We start from the raw sequence: 18509 nt of genomic DNA, 5'->3' as shown, positions 1-18509 counted from the left end.
CCTCACAGGGTTGTTGTGAGGACAGAAGGGAGGGGTGGAGAATACTGTAAGCCACTTTGGGGTCCCCGCTAGAGAGAAAGGTAGGGTACAAATGAAAGAAGTAGGTAAAATAAATAACTTGGAACTAAGTCCCACTGAAAACAATGAGACTTCCTTCCAAAGACACTTAAGACTAGGGGAGTTAGTTCAAGATTAATAACGGAATGAAAATATATCCACAAAAGTCCACTACTGTGCTACAAATCCTCAGGTCTATGACCAGCTGCAAAGACCCCGGCCTCTCCTAGTTGGGACTGAATTCGACTTCCTGAACAGAAGAACAGAAGAAAAGCCCTGCTGGATCAGACCAAGGTCCATCAAGTCCAGCTGTCTGTTCACACAGTGGCCAACCAGGTGCCTCTAGGAAGCCTACAAACAAGACGACTGCAGCAGCACCATCCTGCCTGTGTTCCACAGCACCTAATAGAATAGGCATGCTCCTCTGATCCTGGAGAGAATAGGTGTGCATCATGACTGGTATCCATTTTTACTAGTAGCCATGAATAGCCCTCTCCTCCATGAACAAGTCCACTTCCCTCTTCAAGACTTCCAAGTTGGCAGCCATCACCACATCCTAGGGCAAGGAGTTCCACAATTTAACTATGTGCTGTGTGCCGAAATACTTCCTTTTATCTGTTTTGAATCTCTCACCCTCCAGCTTCAGCAGAAGACCCTGCGTTCTAGCATTACGAGAGAGGGAGAAAAGCTTCTCCCTGTCCACTCTCTCCATTCCGTGCACAATTTTATAGACCTCTATCATGTCTCCCCTTAACCTCCTTCTTTCCAAGCTAAACAGCCCTAAGCGTTTTAACTGCTGGTGTTTATTTAGTTACATTTCTAGACCCCCCTCCCCCCCCCCACCGAAGCAGGGCTCAGGGCGGTTTATCCCAGGCTGTTTTGGCAAAGAGTACGGGAACCAGCCACCTTCTAAGAATTTTGCCTGAAGCTGAGCCAAGGGCAGGCCCTCGCCAATTCACAGCCAGACGCTATTTAACATTGCCAAGGCTGAATCCCATCCAATGTTTTTTTCCCCGAGTTAATCGTCTCGGAGGTCCCAGATCTTGGTAACGGAGCCGCAACCAGGGAGGAGGAGGAGGTGTTGGTTTTTATATGCTGACTTTCTCCACCACTTAAGGAAGAATAAAACCAGCTTACAATCACCTTCCCTGCCTCTCCCCACAACAGACACCTTGTGAGGTAGGTGCAGCTGAGAGAGCTCGAAGAGACTAGCCTAAGGTCACCCAGCTGGCTTCCTGCGTAGGAGTGGGGAAACCAACCCAATTCACTGGATTAGAGTCTGCCGCTCATGTGGAGGAGCGGGGAATAAACCCTGGTTCTTTAGATCAGAGTCCACAGCTCCAAGCCACCGCTCTTAACCACTACACCATGAGGAGCAGCACCTGAAGAATTGGGGGAGGAAGGCCACGAGCCGCTAATGCCAATCGACAAATGCTGTTACAAGAACCCATGCAAGTACTTTCACAGTTCTCATGCTTCTCTTGCGAAGAAGAGGAAGAAGAGTTTTTAATACCCTGCTTTTTCTCTACCGAAAGGAAGCTGAAAGCAGCTTACAATTGCCTTCCCCCCTCCCCCACAACAGACACCTTGTGAGGTAGGTGGAGCTGAGAGAGTTTTGAGAGAGGAGAGGCCCTGTTTTACCCATCAAAAAAGCTATGCTAGAGTTGGAGGGTGCGCTCCAAAGACCAAAATCCACACAAGCCTGCAAGGAAGGCAGGGAAAACGGGCGAGACAGAGCAGAAAAGCTGACAGGATCCAGCCCCATGGGTCTGCCACCGTTCCAATCGCATGAATATCAACTTACAGGATTTGGGAAGACCAGGACTGGGAAGATGGATCCTTCCGTCGCTAAATCTCGGAGGAAGAGGCTGCCAAGCTGAACTTTGAAAAGGGACGAATTGCGGCGAGGAAGGGATTCTGCTAGGATTGTCACTCCTGGAAAATACACACAAAGAGACCCTTAATAAAATCATGCACGGGGTGGAGAAACTGGAGATATATAGAGCGCTTTTCTCCCTCTGCAGGCATACAATGAAGTCGGCGGGCACTAGATTAAGGAAGTTCTTCTAGCGTCCAATCGTAGTGAGTATGTGGAACTCACTGCCAGGGGATTTAGTGTCGGACCCCACCTGAGATGGCTACCAAGAGAACAAAAGAACGCATGGAAGACATTATCCATTGACGTCAATTAACCATGATGGCTCAATTGGAAACTCCATGTATGGGGGCAGTGTACCTCTGAACACTACTCCGCTAGGAAGGAACACAGAGAGGTGGCTCTGGGCTACAGGGCCTGCTGATATGCCTTCCAAGAGCATCTGGTTGGCTGGTACAAGAAACAGGATGAAGGAGCAGATGGCTCATTCATCTGATCCAGTTCTTACTTCCTTAATTTCTAGATCACCAGCTCCAGGTTGGGCAAATACCTGGAGATTTTGGGGGTGGAGCTGAAGAGGGGCGTGGTTTGGGGAGGGACTTCAATGGAGTATAATGCCACAGAGTTCACCTTCCAAAGCGGGCCAGTTTCTCCAGGGGAACTGATTTCTGTCATCTGGAGATCAGTTGTAATAGCAGGAGATCTCCAGCCATCCCCTGGAGGTTACTGAGAAAAAGACACCTCTGTACCTATACCTAATAGGTTTAGAAATCAGAACAGAAACGAATAAATATAACAAGGTGCAAAAATCTATTGGATGCTACAACAATATACAAACAAACACTCTAACAATGCCTAAATAACTATCCTAATACTAATATATACAATACAGTGAATTCTGGTGTAGCTCCAAAGTAGCTTAATGTCCTCTTATTTTGAATACAGGTCTTTAAAAACTTCAAGCTTCACCGTGGTCCAAAAACTGGTACCTCCGGGAAGAGTCTCAGTGCTGTATTGTATATATTAGTATTAGGATAGTTATTTAGGCATTGTTAGAGCGTTTGTTTGTATATTGTTGTAGTATTCAATAGATTTTTTCACCTTGTTATATTTTTTCGTTTCTGTGCTAATTTCCAAACCCCCTGGAGTTTGGCAATCCTACTAATTTCAGACCAGTCGACAGCGTTGTCACCTGTCATGCAACAGAACGAGGGGCCCCGCAGCACTGAGACCCAGACTCCAGTTGTTGGATAAAATGTGTGACACCAAACAAGGGTGGACAGTAAACAGCCCACTATGCAAACAGATCAGTACTCTGAAACGGTTTTTGTATTTTTCAAGGGACAAAGATAATGGGGTTCAGGGCGGCTGGTTTTAAGTGATGCAATTAGTTTTTAATTGTGAATTTATGGTTACTTTATTCGTCGTTTGGTGAGCCGCTCTGAGCCTGACTTGGAATAGACAGCATAAAAACCCAACATACAAACAAGCAAACAAACAAAAGCAAGTATTCCTTTGAGAAAGGATTCTCAATTCTCAGAAGGCTGGATGTCGAAATGGGCCCTGTATTCCTTCCTTGCTCCTTCTCGTCCAGTTGGAAACCTACTCTGCATAGCACGCATTTCCCGCCAATTTCACTGGGGCCCAAAATAATGCTGGTGACTGGCCAACAGTGCTGTGAAAGCATAAAAGGCTTCACAGAAAGGGGGGGGGGTCTTTCGGTACCTGAAAATTCCAACTGCATGAAAGCTCTTTCCGTGGCTCGCAGGCTCCGCCTCTCTGCATGCAGCAAGGTGACGGAGCCGCCCTGCAGCTGGAGGTTTAGCTTGGCGAAGACGTGGTCCCGCTTCGTGAAGGGGTGCTTGATGCCAGAGGCGTCGGCGCTCAGGTCGAAAAATTCATCTGCGCCTAAAACAAAGGGAAGAAACGCAGCAGAGATTTTAAAGAGAACAGCCAGGCTTGCCAACATTTATCTCCCAGATCCTAGCCATTCCCTATAATCATTACACCCATTAGATTTAAAATTACGCTGCTCGAGATCAATGGATCAAGGAGCTTCTAGGGGATAAAGGAAAATCATTACACCACAGTGGTTCCTTAATAAGTTAGATGAGCCCTACAACATACACACCTCTCTCTGTGTGTGGCAATGATGCAGCAACAAAGCACATTTCTTCTAGAGCAGAGGAGCCCTTGGGTGCCGCAGCGCCCACCAACACCTTTCCTGGTGCCAAAAGGAAGTATTTCTTCACACAACGCATAGTTCAATAGTGGAACTCCCTGCCCCGGGATGTGGTGATGGCTGCCAACTTGGGAGGCTTTAAGAGGTGAGTGGACATTTTCATGGAGGAGAGGGCTATCCATGGCTACTAGTCAGGATGCACACCTATTCTCTCCAGGATCAGAGGAGCATGCCTATGATATTAGGTGCTGTGGAGCACAGGCAGGACAATGCTGCAGTCGTCTTGTTTGTGGGCTTCCTAGACTGAGGCACCTGGTTGGCCGCTGTGTGAACAGACTGCTGGACTTGATGGGCCTTGGTCTGATCCAGCAGGGCCTTTCTTATGTTCTTAAGTGTTTTTAGAATGTGGGTGGGCCTAAGTGGGGGTCTTGCGCAACAGGACTTCTGATTGGCTGGCCAGATTAAACAACATCGTTTCAGAAGCAGCTGCCAACCCAATGTTGGTTTTATCCTCTCTTGCTCCTCTTTCCCCAGTGTGTTATATAATGACCCCTTTTCCCTTGTCCTTGGGGCTCCCTCCTTGCATGCAGCTCCGTCTCCTGAGGCAGCCATGTTGAGGCTGCGCCCACCACCCTGTGTGAGAAGCTCCAGAAGTGCCCACAGGGATCCCTGCCATAGAGGCATATACCTAACCTGCAACATCCTCAGGTCTCCATTGTTCGGGTGTCTCTGAGAGCAGTCCCTCGAGAGTGTCGGCTTCTAACGCTTCCTGAGAGTCGCTGTACCAGCCCCCCCAGCCAGGAAACCATGACTGAAGGTACCGCAGCATTCCACTGCTGCTGCTGCTGCTGCTACTGGAAGTGGTGGGGGCTTCCAGATCAAGATCAGAAACTCCTCCCATGGTATCCGATAAGGGCTCCTTAATGCTCTGTTCGAAATAAGGAGACACTTGAATCGCAACCAAAGAGATTTTTTTTCTAAGCACTGCTTATTACAAAGTCTGTTTTCTTGCTCTGTAACAGGTGCCACTTGGCTGACGGTATGGAACCGCAGCAAATGGGGCAGACGAGAAATTATCCTCCATTCTTTCTAAGTAGATTTGGGTGTTTCTGCTGCTACAAAATCGCTATTTTGGTTAGCCCATGTCCCACTCTTGGTTTTTTGTCACCAGCTGGCGAGGCATGGCCCGGCCCAACTAAGAGACATTTATGTCATCTCCAGCCCTCGTAACGAATGAGTTCAACACCCCTGCTCTAACCATTTTGTGATGTTTTAGTCGGTCCCTAATGATGAAATAAAGTTAGGGGCCAACAAAGTTGGTTCCTGAGACAGATATGACCCTACTTTAACATTATCTGTTCTAGATGACTGATAATGATTTCGGCACATTTTCCTTAATCGTCAGGATTTCCAAACACTTAGGAATGACCAAAAACCATCTCTCACCTCAGCCAGCTCATGGAATTGTTTGTAAACGATCTCACACAAGATTTTCAGCTCCTCAAAAGTCTGTTCGTCTTCAATCCGGTCCATCTCTTCCTATGGGTGGGGGGGGAAAAAGCAGGAAAATTGGGGGGGCAAATCCAGCCCCTTTCTCCAAATAATATTTCTGTGCCTAAGGGAGTAGAGGAGCTTAAACATTACAAGAAGCAAAACGCAGATCAAGCCAATCCTCCTCATGCTACTGACAACAAAATAATTGAGGATAAGGGATCATAAGAACTGGTCGTGACAGATCTCAAAATAATTTTAGGATTCTGCATTGTAATAGCTAGGACTGAACCCAAACAGCACAGAGCCCTCTACACAAACACTTTCTTAGGCATCAAATTGCCCTTTTTAGTGATCTGGGGGCTGCAAACAGGGGTAGGGGGCTGTTATAATCAAAGGCAGATTTTATATACATAAGACTATGGAGCTAGGATGATGCAGTTAAACAGGAGGATTTTTAAAACAAATGGATTTAAAACCAATATAGCAAGGGTTATAAACAGCAGCAGGGGAACATCTTTGGGGGGGGCATCTAAAATACAGCAACAAGCTATTTTGCTTGCAAAGATCTGAAACGTTATACCCAATTATATCCCGCTCTCATGGCTTTCCACAAACTAAGCAAAACTGAATTATTCAAGAGAGATTTTCCATGCAGGCAACAGACTTGCAGTATACTAAATGATGCACAACGTTACTCGGGAAAAATGATTAGGAACTGTGGTATTTTACTACTGTGTATAGCTTGCTGAAAACAGGATCCTGCTATGGAATTTTGCATCATATAATGTGTTCTGTTAACACTTCTGTTTTGCATCAGTTCTGTTTTTTTAGCCTTCTGATTGGTTCTACAACCCTAATCCTACTGCATTATTTACTGTCCTGTCCGTCGATTGAATTGACTCGCTCTGTGCAATTTTCCCGGAGTCCAAGTGAGAAAGAGCCCCGTGGCGCAGAGTGGTAAGCTGTAGTACTGCAGTCCAAAGCTCTGCTCTGAGTTTGATCCTGACGGAAGTCAGTTTCAGGTAGCCGGCTGGAGGTTGACTCAGCCTTCCATCCTTCCAAGGTTGGTTAAATGAGGACCCAGCTTGCTGGGGTAAAGGGAAGACGACTGGGGAAGGCACTGGCAAACCACCCCGTAAAAACAAAGTCTGCCTAGTAAACGTCAGGATGTGACGTCACCCCATGGGTCAGGAATGACCCAGTGCTTGCACAGGGGACCTTTACCTTTTACCAAGTGAGAAAAGAGGACTATAAATAACGTATATAAAAATAAATTTAAAAAGCGCAGATTTTATCTGAACAAGTCAACTGCTGAGCGCAAATACAACTTTGACACTAAGCAGCTCTAAGAGCCGTTTCCACCAAAATTAAGTTCAGCAATTTCTATAAGAACTCTAAGGCTCCAGACAGAATCATGCACGCCACCCCTCTCGCATCATCTTAAGGCAACGGTGGGGCGTCACCCTGGCTTGCTTCAACTCTCCGTACCTGCTCCTCGGCAGACAGCAGCACGTCTTTCAACTTCTTGTAATACAGATCGGTGTACAGGACGGCATCTTGGGCTCGATGCAACACAAATTCCCAGGACGAGCGTTCTCTCTGCTCTCTGATCTCCGCGATGTTCGCATTCAGAGCAAAAAGCCACCATTCGCGGCAGCTGAAACGTTACAAAGAATCAGGCAGTTAAGCAGATAGCACGAGGGATAAGGACTGACCCGAAAGAGGAAAAAAGGACTGAGAAATCATTTGTTTTGCAGCCTCCCTCCGGGGCACTGAAGTATTTTGTCACCATGCTACTATCAGGAATAATGCCTTTCTAAGCTAGAGGATTCCTTCCCCTTTACTAAGAATCTTCAACAATATTTATTTGATGATCCTGACACATTTCATGTCAAAACGCTTCCTGAGGGGGGGGGGGTCAAACCTTGCTTTCAACAACAGCTCAAAATGTTTCTCAAACAGCAACCAATTTTTCAAAAACAACTGCTTCTGTTCTGATGGATAAGTTTATGTGGAACACTCCCATGAGTTATGAAACAGTTTCCTATGCCCCACATAAAATTCAATTCCTGACGTAGCAGGGCCCCCATTTCTTGAAATAAACAGTAAGCTGCCTAGGGAATCATTTGGGCAATATTAACACTGCCAATAAAACAAACAAAAACCTTCTGAGCACAGGTCACCAACACACACTTCCTAGCAAGAACCCCTTCCCAAAACTGTAATGCCGCTATCTGAGCACCATTTTGCAGAGCCTACAGCGAAGCATTGCCCTGACCTGGATGGCCCAGGCTAGCCTGATCTTGTCAAATCTCAGAAGCTAAGCAGGGTCGGCCCTGGTTAGTATTTGGATGGGAGACCACCAAGGAGTACCAAGGTTGCTGTGCAAAGGAAGGCACTGGCAAACCACCTCTGTTCGTCTCTTGCCATGAAAACCCCAAAAAGGGGTCACCATAAGTCGGCAGCGACTTGACGACACTTTACACATACACAGCGAAGCATTAAGAAAAACCCCAGAAATTCAAACATGCATCCCTTCAAAACTTGCTTTGGGAATTCGTTTATAATCTAAAGTTAATCTAAAGTTCTAAAAGGGTTATTGATCAAGTCCATACTTTCCGGTTACCGCAACCCTGGGCCTCCATCTTCTAAACTTAAGCTGTCGCTCTTTTCGATCCAATTCTTTCAGGAAGTCCATTATTTGCCGGTACTGGGCCTGTGCAAACAAAAAGCGGCATAAAACGGCGATGCAGCCTGTTTCAAAAACATCACTATCGGGGATGCCAATTGATCCATCTTAGAAAGGATCCCACTGCTTCAAACAAAGGGATAACAGTACACGTACTCTCAAAAGTTTAAACTCGAACCAAGTCGCCTTTTAATTTAGCTTGGCCATTGAAAATTGGATGGGCAAGTTTTGATATAACTTAGTTTTTGGACAGTGAAGAAAGCTGATAGGAAGAAAATAGACTCCTTTGAAATGTGGTGTCGGAGGAGAATGTTACGGATACCGCGGGCTGCCAAAAAAAACAAATCAGTGGGTTATAGATCAAATCAAGCCTGAACTGACCCTAGAAGCTAAAATGAATAAACTGAGGCTGTCATATTTTGGTCACATAATGAGACGACAAGAGTCACTGGAAAAGACAGTCATGCTAGGAAAAGTTGAGGGTAGCAGGAAAAGAGGAAGACCCAACAAGAGATGGATTGACTCAATAAAGGAAGCCACAGCCCTCAATTTGCAAGACCTGAGCAAGGCTGTCAAAGATAGGACATTTTGGAGGACTTTCATTCATAGGGTCGCCATGAGTCGGAAGAGACTTGACGGCACTTAACACACACACAGTTTTCATCTTCAAACAGAAGTTGAGGGGGGACATGACTACTCTCTTGAAGTATTTGAAGGGCTGTCACTTAGAGGAGGGCAGGGAGAGGCTCCTATTGGCAGCAGAGGATAGGACTCGCAATAGTGGGCTGAAATTACAGGCGGAAATGTACTGTCTGAATATTAGGATTTTTTTTACAGTAAGAGCAGTTTAGCAGTGGAATCAGGTGACTACGGAAGAGGTGAGCGCCCCCTCCCTAGCAGTCTTCAAGCAGCGGCTGGACAAACACTTGTCAGGGATGCTCTAGGCTGATCCTGCATTGAGCGGGGGTTGGACTGGATGGCCCCTTCCAACTCTATGATCCTAATCTACATGACCTGCCGTTTCTCATTCAGGAATGCTGTTTACAGAGCAACTTCTTCCCTATGTAGCTTTTACCTGCGAAAGTTTCAGAGGTATCGTCTCCATTTGAATGTCGAACTCGAGCCGCGGAGAATGTCGCGACCTCAGGGGCTCCTTCGAACAGTTTCTCTTGAGGAGAGCCGAGGTGCACACGGGCTCCAGGATGTAATTGTGCTCTCGGCTCTCCATGCTCTTATCCATGGCTTCCTGGAAACCGCACAAATTAATTATAGCAAATATATTATAGATGCGCACAGCAATCCTACGCATTTAAACTCACTTAAATCGGCATGGCTCAGCCTGGAGTAACGCTGCAGAAGATTGCACAGTTTCAGTAAAAGAATGATGTGAAAATATCAGCCACACATTTGCAAAAAGGAAATTTAATTGTCACCGGTGACCTATTAAAGCAGGGGTGTCAAACATAAGACCCATGGGCCAGATCTGGCCTCTTGAGAGCTCTTTTCTGGTTCTTGAGCCAGCCCCCCCCCCCACACACACACACGCTCAATATGGCCTGGCCCGACCAAGTGACATTTATGTTACATCCGGCCCTCGTAACAATTGAGTGCGACACCCCTGCCTTAAAGGTAGCGAAAATCAGGGTATAAAAACCAACTTTTCTTCTTCTTCTCCTCCCAAATTCACTGACAAATCTATTTTAACATTCTCAAACTCTACGCCCACACCCCGTCTCTACAAATCAGCAGCATCTTTCACAACAATTTAAAAAACAAAAACAAAAGGTTCAACATACCTGCAGTTCTCCTGGTGGCAAATCTCCCATTAAAGTGCAATTAGTATCCCAATAGATACTGAAATCAGCTATATCCAGCTGTTTCTTCCTCATTAGCTGCTCCACCTTAAAACAACACACACAACAACCTGGGTTTCAGCTACAGTGGAACACAGCCAACTGCTGCAATCAGCAAAACATTATCCCATTTGAATACAATGACACCTAACACTATCCCGGGCATAAAAAGCTCACAATCTTCATTCCCCCCACCCCACGACTTTTTCACATTAAGGTAATTGGCAGTGCCACCCTCAGCAGTTACACCCTTCCAAGCGCAATGACTTCAATGGACTTAAAAGGGTGGAACTGAACACACGAAGCTGCCTTCTACTGAATCAGACCCTCGGTCCATCAAAGTCAGTACTGTCTACTCTGACAGGCAGCAGCTCTCCAGGGTCTCAGGCAGAGGTCTTTCACATCACCTACTTGCCTAGTCCCTTTAAGTGGAGGTGCCGGGGATTGAGCCTGGGATCTTCTGCATACCAAGCAGAGGCTCTACCACTGAGCCACAGCCCCTCCACATCCTCTGCTTAGGATGGTGCCATTAGGTACTACTTGCCCCCCCTTCCCAAGTCAAGATGATGACTATCCAGGGACCGCCCAATGAAATGATAAAGAAGCTACCAGAAGGCATTCTGACCTGGAAGGGACCATAGGTTCAAACATAGCACCCCTCCCCCTCCCCAAAAAAAAACCTAAAAGCAGACCATTTGTTCTCTCTCTGCCAGATTCATGCACATTAGCCAACCCAGATCCCGTTGTACCAACAAGCAAAAAGCTCGTGCCGGACTTATAACACAAGGTGCTTGAAGTCCAAATAGCGTGGGTCAAGTCACTGGAGAAGACAAACACATTTTTAAAAAACCTTGCCCCCAAAAACTGTGAACTGGGGCGGGGGGTGTTCCTCAACTCCAGCCAACACCCTACCCCCTGGGGGGGCACTACCACCCTCCAACCTGAAGGAACGGTCTATCTTTCTACTCAAACCTCTTCTGTGCAATACCCCATCTCGCCGTCTACCGATATTTGGAATTTCCCACCCCCATGACAACAGAGAACCTCAGAAGGCATCACGTCACCTTAACCGAGACAATTCCTTACAAGCGAATACTGACCGGCTCGTTCACAGCATTCTGTGCAGAGACGTTTTTTATGCAGATGCCAAACGCAAGGGGCTGAGACGGGTTTGTGATGTCATCTTCAAACCTTAAATGGACGTCTTGGATTTTTAACTGAAAGGGGGCAGGGTGGTGGAGAGAAGGGAAACTGTTACCGTTTTCCCTTTTGGACTCATGGAAGAAGTAATAGGAAAAGGAGTCTCTGGCCTCTTATGCCAGTTGAGAGATCAAAGGGCCGCATGGGGGTTGCACCCCCTCCCAGAAGACCACTACCTCTAGGGGAAGACAAGCCTGATCCCCAGCACCTGGACCCCAGAGGGAACAGCCACAATGTGGTGCTCACATTTAAGTACATAAAGTACCACTGATAACACTGAATATAATGGTTTGTATAATTTCAAAAATGTGATTTCCAACAAATGATTCAAGTTATGCAACAAAGCAATCTATACAAGTTGCAACAAAACAATCTCCATCTCTTGCTGGGTCTTCCTCTTTTCCTGCTGTCCTAAACTTTTCCTAGCGACTGTCTTTTCCAGCAACTCTTGTCGTCTCATGACGTGACCAAAATATGACAGTCATTTTAGCTTCTAGGGTCAGTTCAGGCTTGATTTGATCTATAATCCACTGATTTGTTTTTTTGGCAGACCACGGAATCCGTAACACTCTCCTCCAACACCACATTTCAAAGGAATCTATTTTCGTCCATAAGCAACATTTTAGTATGCTCCTGACCAGAATGGCTGGAATGCCAACTAAGCCAGGGGGAGATAAACTTAGAACTAACCTCTTGATATAATGGACAGCACAGTAGGACGTGCTCTGTTGTTTCAATTTCCTTTAAAGCACAGGGACATACTCCATCCTCCAAGGGAGCCTTTCTGTATCTCCCATCCACAACTGCCAAGGGGAGAGCTTGGCATCTGGCAAGGGTGAATGCTTTCCTATATCTAAAGATCTCTAATTGGGAGAGGTAGGCGGCAGGAGAGGCTACATATCTGGACTGTTCTGCTGACAGGAAAGTTGGTGCCTTCTCTAGATCTTTTTGGAGCTCCATATCCAGTATCGCCAATTGCATTAGCGTCATCAGAAGTCTGTTGCTGCTGTACAGGAAAATCTTGACAGTAGCAAAACAGACTGTAGCGAAACAGAGGCTTGTGCACAAAACAGCATGGTCTGCCGATATAATTAATCTGCTTGGCAACAGGAGCAAAATCAGAAAGTCAAGACTTTCCTGTACAGCAGCAACAGACTTCTGATAAAGCTAACGCAATTGGCGAAACAAGGATAAAATTTGCGAAACCTTGTAAACTTGCATAGATTGTTTTGTTGCAACTTGTATGGATTGTTTTGTTGCATAACTTGAATCATTTGTTGGGAATCACGTTTTTTAAATTATATAAACCATTGTATTCAGTGTATCAGTGGTACTTTACGTATATGTGTGTTCCAGGTACCACTCCCCTTCTGGTATCGTATACAACATGGTGCTGGCTGCAAAACAGGTTTCAAATTGTACCGCTTGGTCCAGTCAAGTCTGCGACACCCAGAATTCCATCAGATTCATCAAAATGGCCGGAAAGGGGCTTGACCCACCATGACCTAAACATCATCTCCCCACCCCCAATCTGTGTTTCGGCACTGAACAAGCTACTCAAGACAGAGTTTTGGGGGACTAGAATGCTTGATATTTTGATTGGCCCCAGTAACAAAGGTACTGCATGACTGTTCCAGGAATTCTCCCTAGAGTCTCTGGCTATGGACCTCAACAAAACCGCTTACAAATCAAGGCCGGAGCCAGGCCACCCAACCAACTTACTTCGATGTTCTCTATGATGCTAGTAACGACAGAGGCAGTGACTGAATACCAGTAAGATTCTGCCGCCTGCTCCCGTTCTTTCTGAAAACAGAGAGAGAGAGAGAGACAGAGAGAGAGAGAGAGAGAGAGAGAGAGAGAGAAAATGGGATGTCACAGCTAAAAGAGGTTTGTGTTCAAACCCCACAACAAACCATGATCTAGCTGAATGTAGCCAATGCATGGCATTTATGTCATTTTTTTTAACTTACAGGATACTGCCCTTATCCGTGAACCCATTCCACATGATGAGTGAAGATGTCTAATCAATCACATTCACATGTAATGGGAAATCACAATTTTATCACATGACTATATGCATGCTTTTTTCTAACAAGGAGCAATAATTTTCACAGATAAAGACACTGTCAAATTCCCTTCCCTTCGGCGGTTCTGGAGGGCCGTGACAAAAAGGTACCGATGACAGAGCGCATCTGTTCGTGTGGTACCGGCAAATTGGAAACAATCGAACATATCCTCTTGGGGTGTGGGTTCTACAAAGAAATTCGTGATAAGCATTTACAACCCCTGCTACAGAGACTTTCAGGTGTCTCCGATTGTGAGTTAGGTAACCTGCTTATAGTGGATTCTAATCCTCAGGTTTCTCTTGCTTGAGCCAGATTCCTGGCTGCAGCTGTTAGGATCCACAAAGAACTCAAGAAGGAAGAAGATTAATGGGTTCTAGGTTTTCTGGGTCTGTGTTTATGCATTCTGTCTTATAGGGGTTATTTTTTAGGTGTACAGTGCAAAGTATCATTTTGTATTGACGGCTGTGTATTTTGTGTGTGGGGCTATAATGGTCTCACTTGACTTATGCTGGTTATGTACCGCAATAAAGTAAACCACTGGACACTGTCAAATTACACAGGTATTTTCTCCCATTTCATCCTGAACTATAACCAGAAGATTCATAGATTACATTACTTGTTTGTTTGTTTTTACAGCGACACACAAATATGAATGATTTGCAACGCAATAATGCAATCAGTGCCATCCCATTTTCTCTACGGTGGGTCAGCTCCAATTGGGTGGTCTAGATACCTTTATATCAGGGGTGTCAAACATAAGGCTTAGGGCTGGATCCAGTCCCTTGAGAGCTCTTATCCAGCCTGCGAGCCTGTCGAGGCAGCCACCCCCTCCCCACTCTCGATCTGGGCTGGCGAGGCATGGCCTGGCCCAACTAAGTGACAGTTATGTCATATCCTGCCTTTGTAACAATTGACTTCGACACCCCTGGTTTAGATAACTCTGAGGCCGAAAATGCAAAACATTTCCCATGCCCGAGCTTCTCGTTTATTCAGAATTCCTAAAGGACTCACTTTCCATTTCTCTTCCAGTGCTAATAAGACCGCTTTCTTGGCTTCTCTTTCAAACAGCCTCTCTCTTTCTTCGTCAAAATCCCCTTGCTTCTCCGGCGATCCAATCAGGTGCAATTTCGACACTGATATCACCCACGGGTCCACGTGCGGGCGATAAAACGGTATCTGCAGCGTAACCTTGCCAATGAAGCCTACAAATGTACCAAAGAGAAAACAAACGTCGGCATTCATGCGTCTACGTGCGTCTGGAAGCTTCCCCCGCACCAGTGGAGGGAGAAGCTCCGTACGCATACCCTTCTGCATGCAAGGAGCTTCTGGTTAAGGGGCTCTATCTGTACTGCAAAAACCAAGGTCACAAACGAAGGATTCCTATTCCAAAAGTGCACATGAGGATGTCCGTAACAAGCAGCATTATTGCAGGACTGGACAAGCACGTGACCTCAAGCCACCGAGTGTGTTTGTTTCCAAGCCAGCTTCAGCTCTACAGCTTCAGTAAAAACAACCTGCTTAAGATATCGACTAGGTACAGGGGTTCTCGACCTTTTTTGCTCCATTCCCCCCTTTCACCATTGTTTAGAATATAATTCCCCCCTTCCCAAGATAGTTTAACTCAAAAAAACAAACTACAATTTTACAGATTGTAGATCATCTACAGGACATCACACTTTGCTGAATAGTGGCCCAATTCCCCCCCTGGAATGCTAAAATCCCCCACCCGGGGGGGGGGGGAATTCCCCCCTTGTTGAGAACCCATGGACTAGGTCATGTAAAGCATCAGCAGCTGCAGCAGAACTAACAGCTCCGGAGGGCACTGTCCCTGGTTGAAAACACAATTCCACAAACACCTACCAGCTTTGACCTCAAACGGCAGCAATTCTTTCAAGGCATCCTTCTTTAATGGTAAATTTTCCAATTCCACAGCACCTGTCGAAACAAGACGACAGAGACTGTAATAAATCCTAGACTCTCAGAACATTTTATCTCTGAGCTATCCTTCTGGGTCTCTGACAGACTCTGCTCATGCAATACAAAGAAAATTGACACATTATCTCATAAGATGATGGAATGCCCCCTTTAAACACCACCAAGATAAATGGATCACCCCCATATTGGCAAGAATTCCTGCCCCCATAACAAGATACAAAATAAGTCCCCTTTTTGCTGATGGATAGAGATCCAAATATAACACTGGCTGTGGCCAAATATCTCTCCATCATATTTTCCTCTAAGAAATAACTACTCAGGGACTAGGGTCATAGGAGCAAAGAGAGAAAGGAAATATCCTTCTGGGGCAGGGATTCCTCAACCTTGTCGAGCCTGCGGGCACATTTGGGATTCTGACATGGCACGGTGGGAGCAGCGACAAAAATGGCTGCCGCAGGAGGAGGAGCCAGCTACAAAACTATTGCCACAGTTTAACTTCGGTCACACGGTGTAGATCCTTTTGCTGTGGTGGCGGCTGCCGCCAAAGCAACATTAAAAAAAAAATCTGCACAGCCAATCGGATCTCTAATAGTCAATCAGAAGCCTTGCTGGGCAAACGCCCGACCTGGCCCCACCCACTTCCTAAAAAATGCGCCAGAAGAGGGAGGGTAGGAAGGATTGTGTCAGTGCTTGGCTCTCATTGCCCTTTCTTACATGCCCAGGGAAATGCCAATCGCCACTTTGGGGTCAGGAAACAACCTTCCTCCAGGCCAATTTGGCCAGGAATCCTGGAGGGTTTTTTTGCCATCTTCTGGGCATGGAGCAGAGGTCACTGGGGGTGTGGGGGGGAGGTAGTTGTGAATTTCCTGCACTGCACAGGGGGTTGGAGTAGATGACCCTGGTGGTCCCTTCCAACTCTATGATTCTAAAACATAAAACCTCCCTGTTCAAGCCACAATCACAAGTGGGGTTTTATCACCTACTGAATGAGTCCACCACAAATCGACACCCACCTAAATAAAGAGGGACAGAAGAAAAGGCGAAGGGGCGAGCAACCTAAGATCCAGGGGCTTGAAGAAAATCTTTACCAAACTTACAGGGGTTCTTACACCTTACCTTTTAGAAGGGCTACTGAGAGTTGGTCCGTGTTCAGGTTACTGACATATTTGCCTAGATAGTTGTTGAGGACCCAGGCAACCAAACCTTCCAACATGACTACTTCCTAGGAATTTCTTGTCATTCCTGATTGCTCTCCTCCATAGTTCTAAGTTCTAGACCTGCAAGCAAGGAAGAGAATAACAGATTGAAAAAGAAATGCAACATAGCCATGCCATGGTTCTTTGCCTAGGGAGAAACTTCAAAGGTGCCAAAAGACTCCATTTAAATGAACAAATTTAAAAGTTTTTTATACCCCGATTGTCTCTACCTTTTCAGGAGACTCAAACCGACTTACAATCTCCTGCCCTTTATCTCCCCGTAACAGGCACCTTGTGAGGTAGGTGGGGCTGAGAGTTTGGAGAAGAACTGTGACTAGCTCAAGGTCACCCAGCAGGCTTTACGCGGAGAAGTGAGAAATTGAAACCAGTTCTCCAAATTAGTGTCTACCGCTCATGTGGAGGAGCGAGGAATCAAACCTGGTTCTCCAGATTAGAGTCCGCTCGTGTGGAGGAGTGGAGAATCAAACCCATTTCTCCAGCTTAGAGTCCACCGCTCATGTGGAGGAGTGGGGAATCAAACCCAGTTCACCAGATTAGAATCCACTGCTCCTAACCACTACACTACACTGGCTCTTTATGGTGGCATAGGTTTTCATGGACAACAGCCCACTTCTTCAGATGCATGAAGTCCATCCTTGTCAGCAGATACATATATATCTATAGTATCAGACTTTCTAAACTCACATTCTTTCCAAGTAAGGTTAGGCTTTTCCACCAAACAATGAGGAGGATCATGTAAGAGGGAGAGAGGGGACAAGTCAAGCGCCTATTAATGGATTGAGCCCCGGCTGTGTGGAAGGACTCACACCATCATCCCTAGGTTTTCAACACCCGCTGCCTGCTCTTGAAGCCAGCCATGTCTACAGTTCGGTCAGCATGGCTCTGCGTTGCTTGCAGACTTTGACACTGCTTCCATAACAGTAATGATGATTCATTACAAACCACTTGGCAGGAACTGGTTTTATTTTTTAATTAGTGGGCTGTGGAAAGCCCTGTATATACTGCTGGTACAATTATATGTAATGGCAGGATTCAAATACCCACTTGAGGTGTACCCATGACCTTCGGCATGCCCAGTGGGATTTGGGGCTGTTTTCCTCTGAACGGCAGACCCCAATCCCACATCCTAACCTGCCTAGTTAAACTGTGGAACTCCCTGCCCCGGGATGTAGTTATGGCTGCCAACTTGGAAGGCTTTAAGAGGGAAGTGGACATGTTCATGGAGGAGAGGCTACTAGTCAAAATGGATACTAGTCATGCATATCTATTCTCTCCAGTATCAGAGGAGCATGCCTATTATATTAGGTGCTGTGGAACACAGGCAGGATGGTGCTGCTGCAGCCATCTTGTTTGGGGCTTCCTAGAGGCACCTGGTTGGCCACTGTGTGAACAGACTGCTGGACTTGATGGGCCTGGGTCTGATCCAGCAGGGCTTTTCTTATTTTCGTATGAGACTCTCCCTTCAGTTTCAAAAGAGGAGCTTCTCAAAGAGCAATTCCGTCATGGGGAGGGGCTGTGGCTCAGTGGCAGAACACCCACTTGGCATGGAGAAGGTCCCAGGCTCAATCCCTGGCATCTCCCATTAAATGGATCTGGTAGAAGGTGATGTGACAGACCTCCACCTAAGATCTGCGAAAAGCCACTGCCAGTCGGTGTTGGCAATACCAACCTCAATGGACCAATGGTCTGGTTCAGAGTAAGACAGCTTCATTTGTGTTGATGGTGAACAAGTCCAAATCTCCTTGAGTCACACAGAACTGCTTGTGTGGTTATTAAAACCAAGTCAGCGTTCATCTACGGGTGCCTGTTTTGGGCAAGGGTGTGTGCTTTGCACACACAAGGTCCCAAGTTCGATCTCCCTGCGTCTCGGGTTAAAGAATCTCAGGCAGCATGTGTTGGGAAATACCTTGCCCTGTCGAACCACAGCCTGCCAGGCCAGA

General features: G+C 46.3%; 1 protein-coding gene across 1 annotated transcript in view; it reads right to left on the bottom strand.

Annotated features, from left to right (window-relative positions):
- Positions 1 to 16616, bottom strand: part of VPS13D (vacuolar protein sorting 13 homolog D) — a 117486-nt gene extending 100870 nt beyond the window's left edge. The window contains exons 1-13 of the mRNA XM_056864951.1: positions 16469 to 16616; positions 15278 to 15352; positions 14429 to 14619; positions 13074 to 13154; positions 11252 to 11368; positions 10095 to 10199; positions 9374 to 9544; positions 8225 to 8325; positions 7098 to 7266; positions 5562 to 5654; positions 4809 to 5043; positions 3659 to 3841; positions 1862 to 1992 (exon numbers count right to left, since the gene is read on the bottom strand). Of these exons, the coding sequence (XP_056720929.1) occupies positions 1862 to 1992; positions 3659 to 3841; positions 4809 to 5043; positions 5562 to 5654; positions 7098 to 7266; positions 8225 to 8325; positions 9374 to 9544; positions 10095 to 10199; positions 11252 to 11368; positions 13074 to 13154; positions 14429 to 14619; positions 15278 to 15352; positions 16469 to 16565 (1749 nt within the window). The 5' untranslated portion in view covers positions 16566 to 16616. The remainder of the gene's footprint in view (positions 1 to 1861; positions 1993 to 3658; positions 3842 to 4808; positions 5044 to 5561; positions 5655 to 7097; positions 7267 to 8224; positions 8326 to 9373; positions 9545 to 10094; positions 10200 to 11251; positions 11369 to 13073; positions 13155 to 14428; positions 14620 to 15277; positions 15353 to 16468) is intronic.
- Positions 16617 to 18509: the final 1893 nt, after the last annotated feature.

The sequence above is a fragment of the Euleptes europaea genome, chromosome 19, assembly GCF_029931775.1.
Source record: "Euleptes europaea isolate rEulEur1 chromosome 19, rEulEur1.hap1, whole genome shotgun sequence".
Lineage (NCBI taxonomy): Eukaryota > Metazoa > Chordata > Lepidosauria > Squamata > Sphaerodactylidae > Euleptes > Euleptes europaea.
Note: the sequence above shows the minus strand (reverse complement) of the source record. Positions and strands in the feature narration are given on the sequence as shown.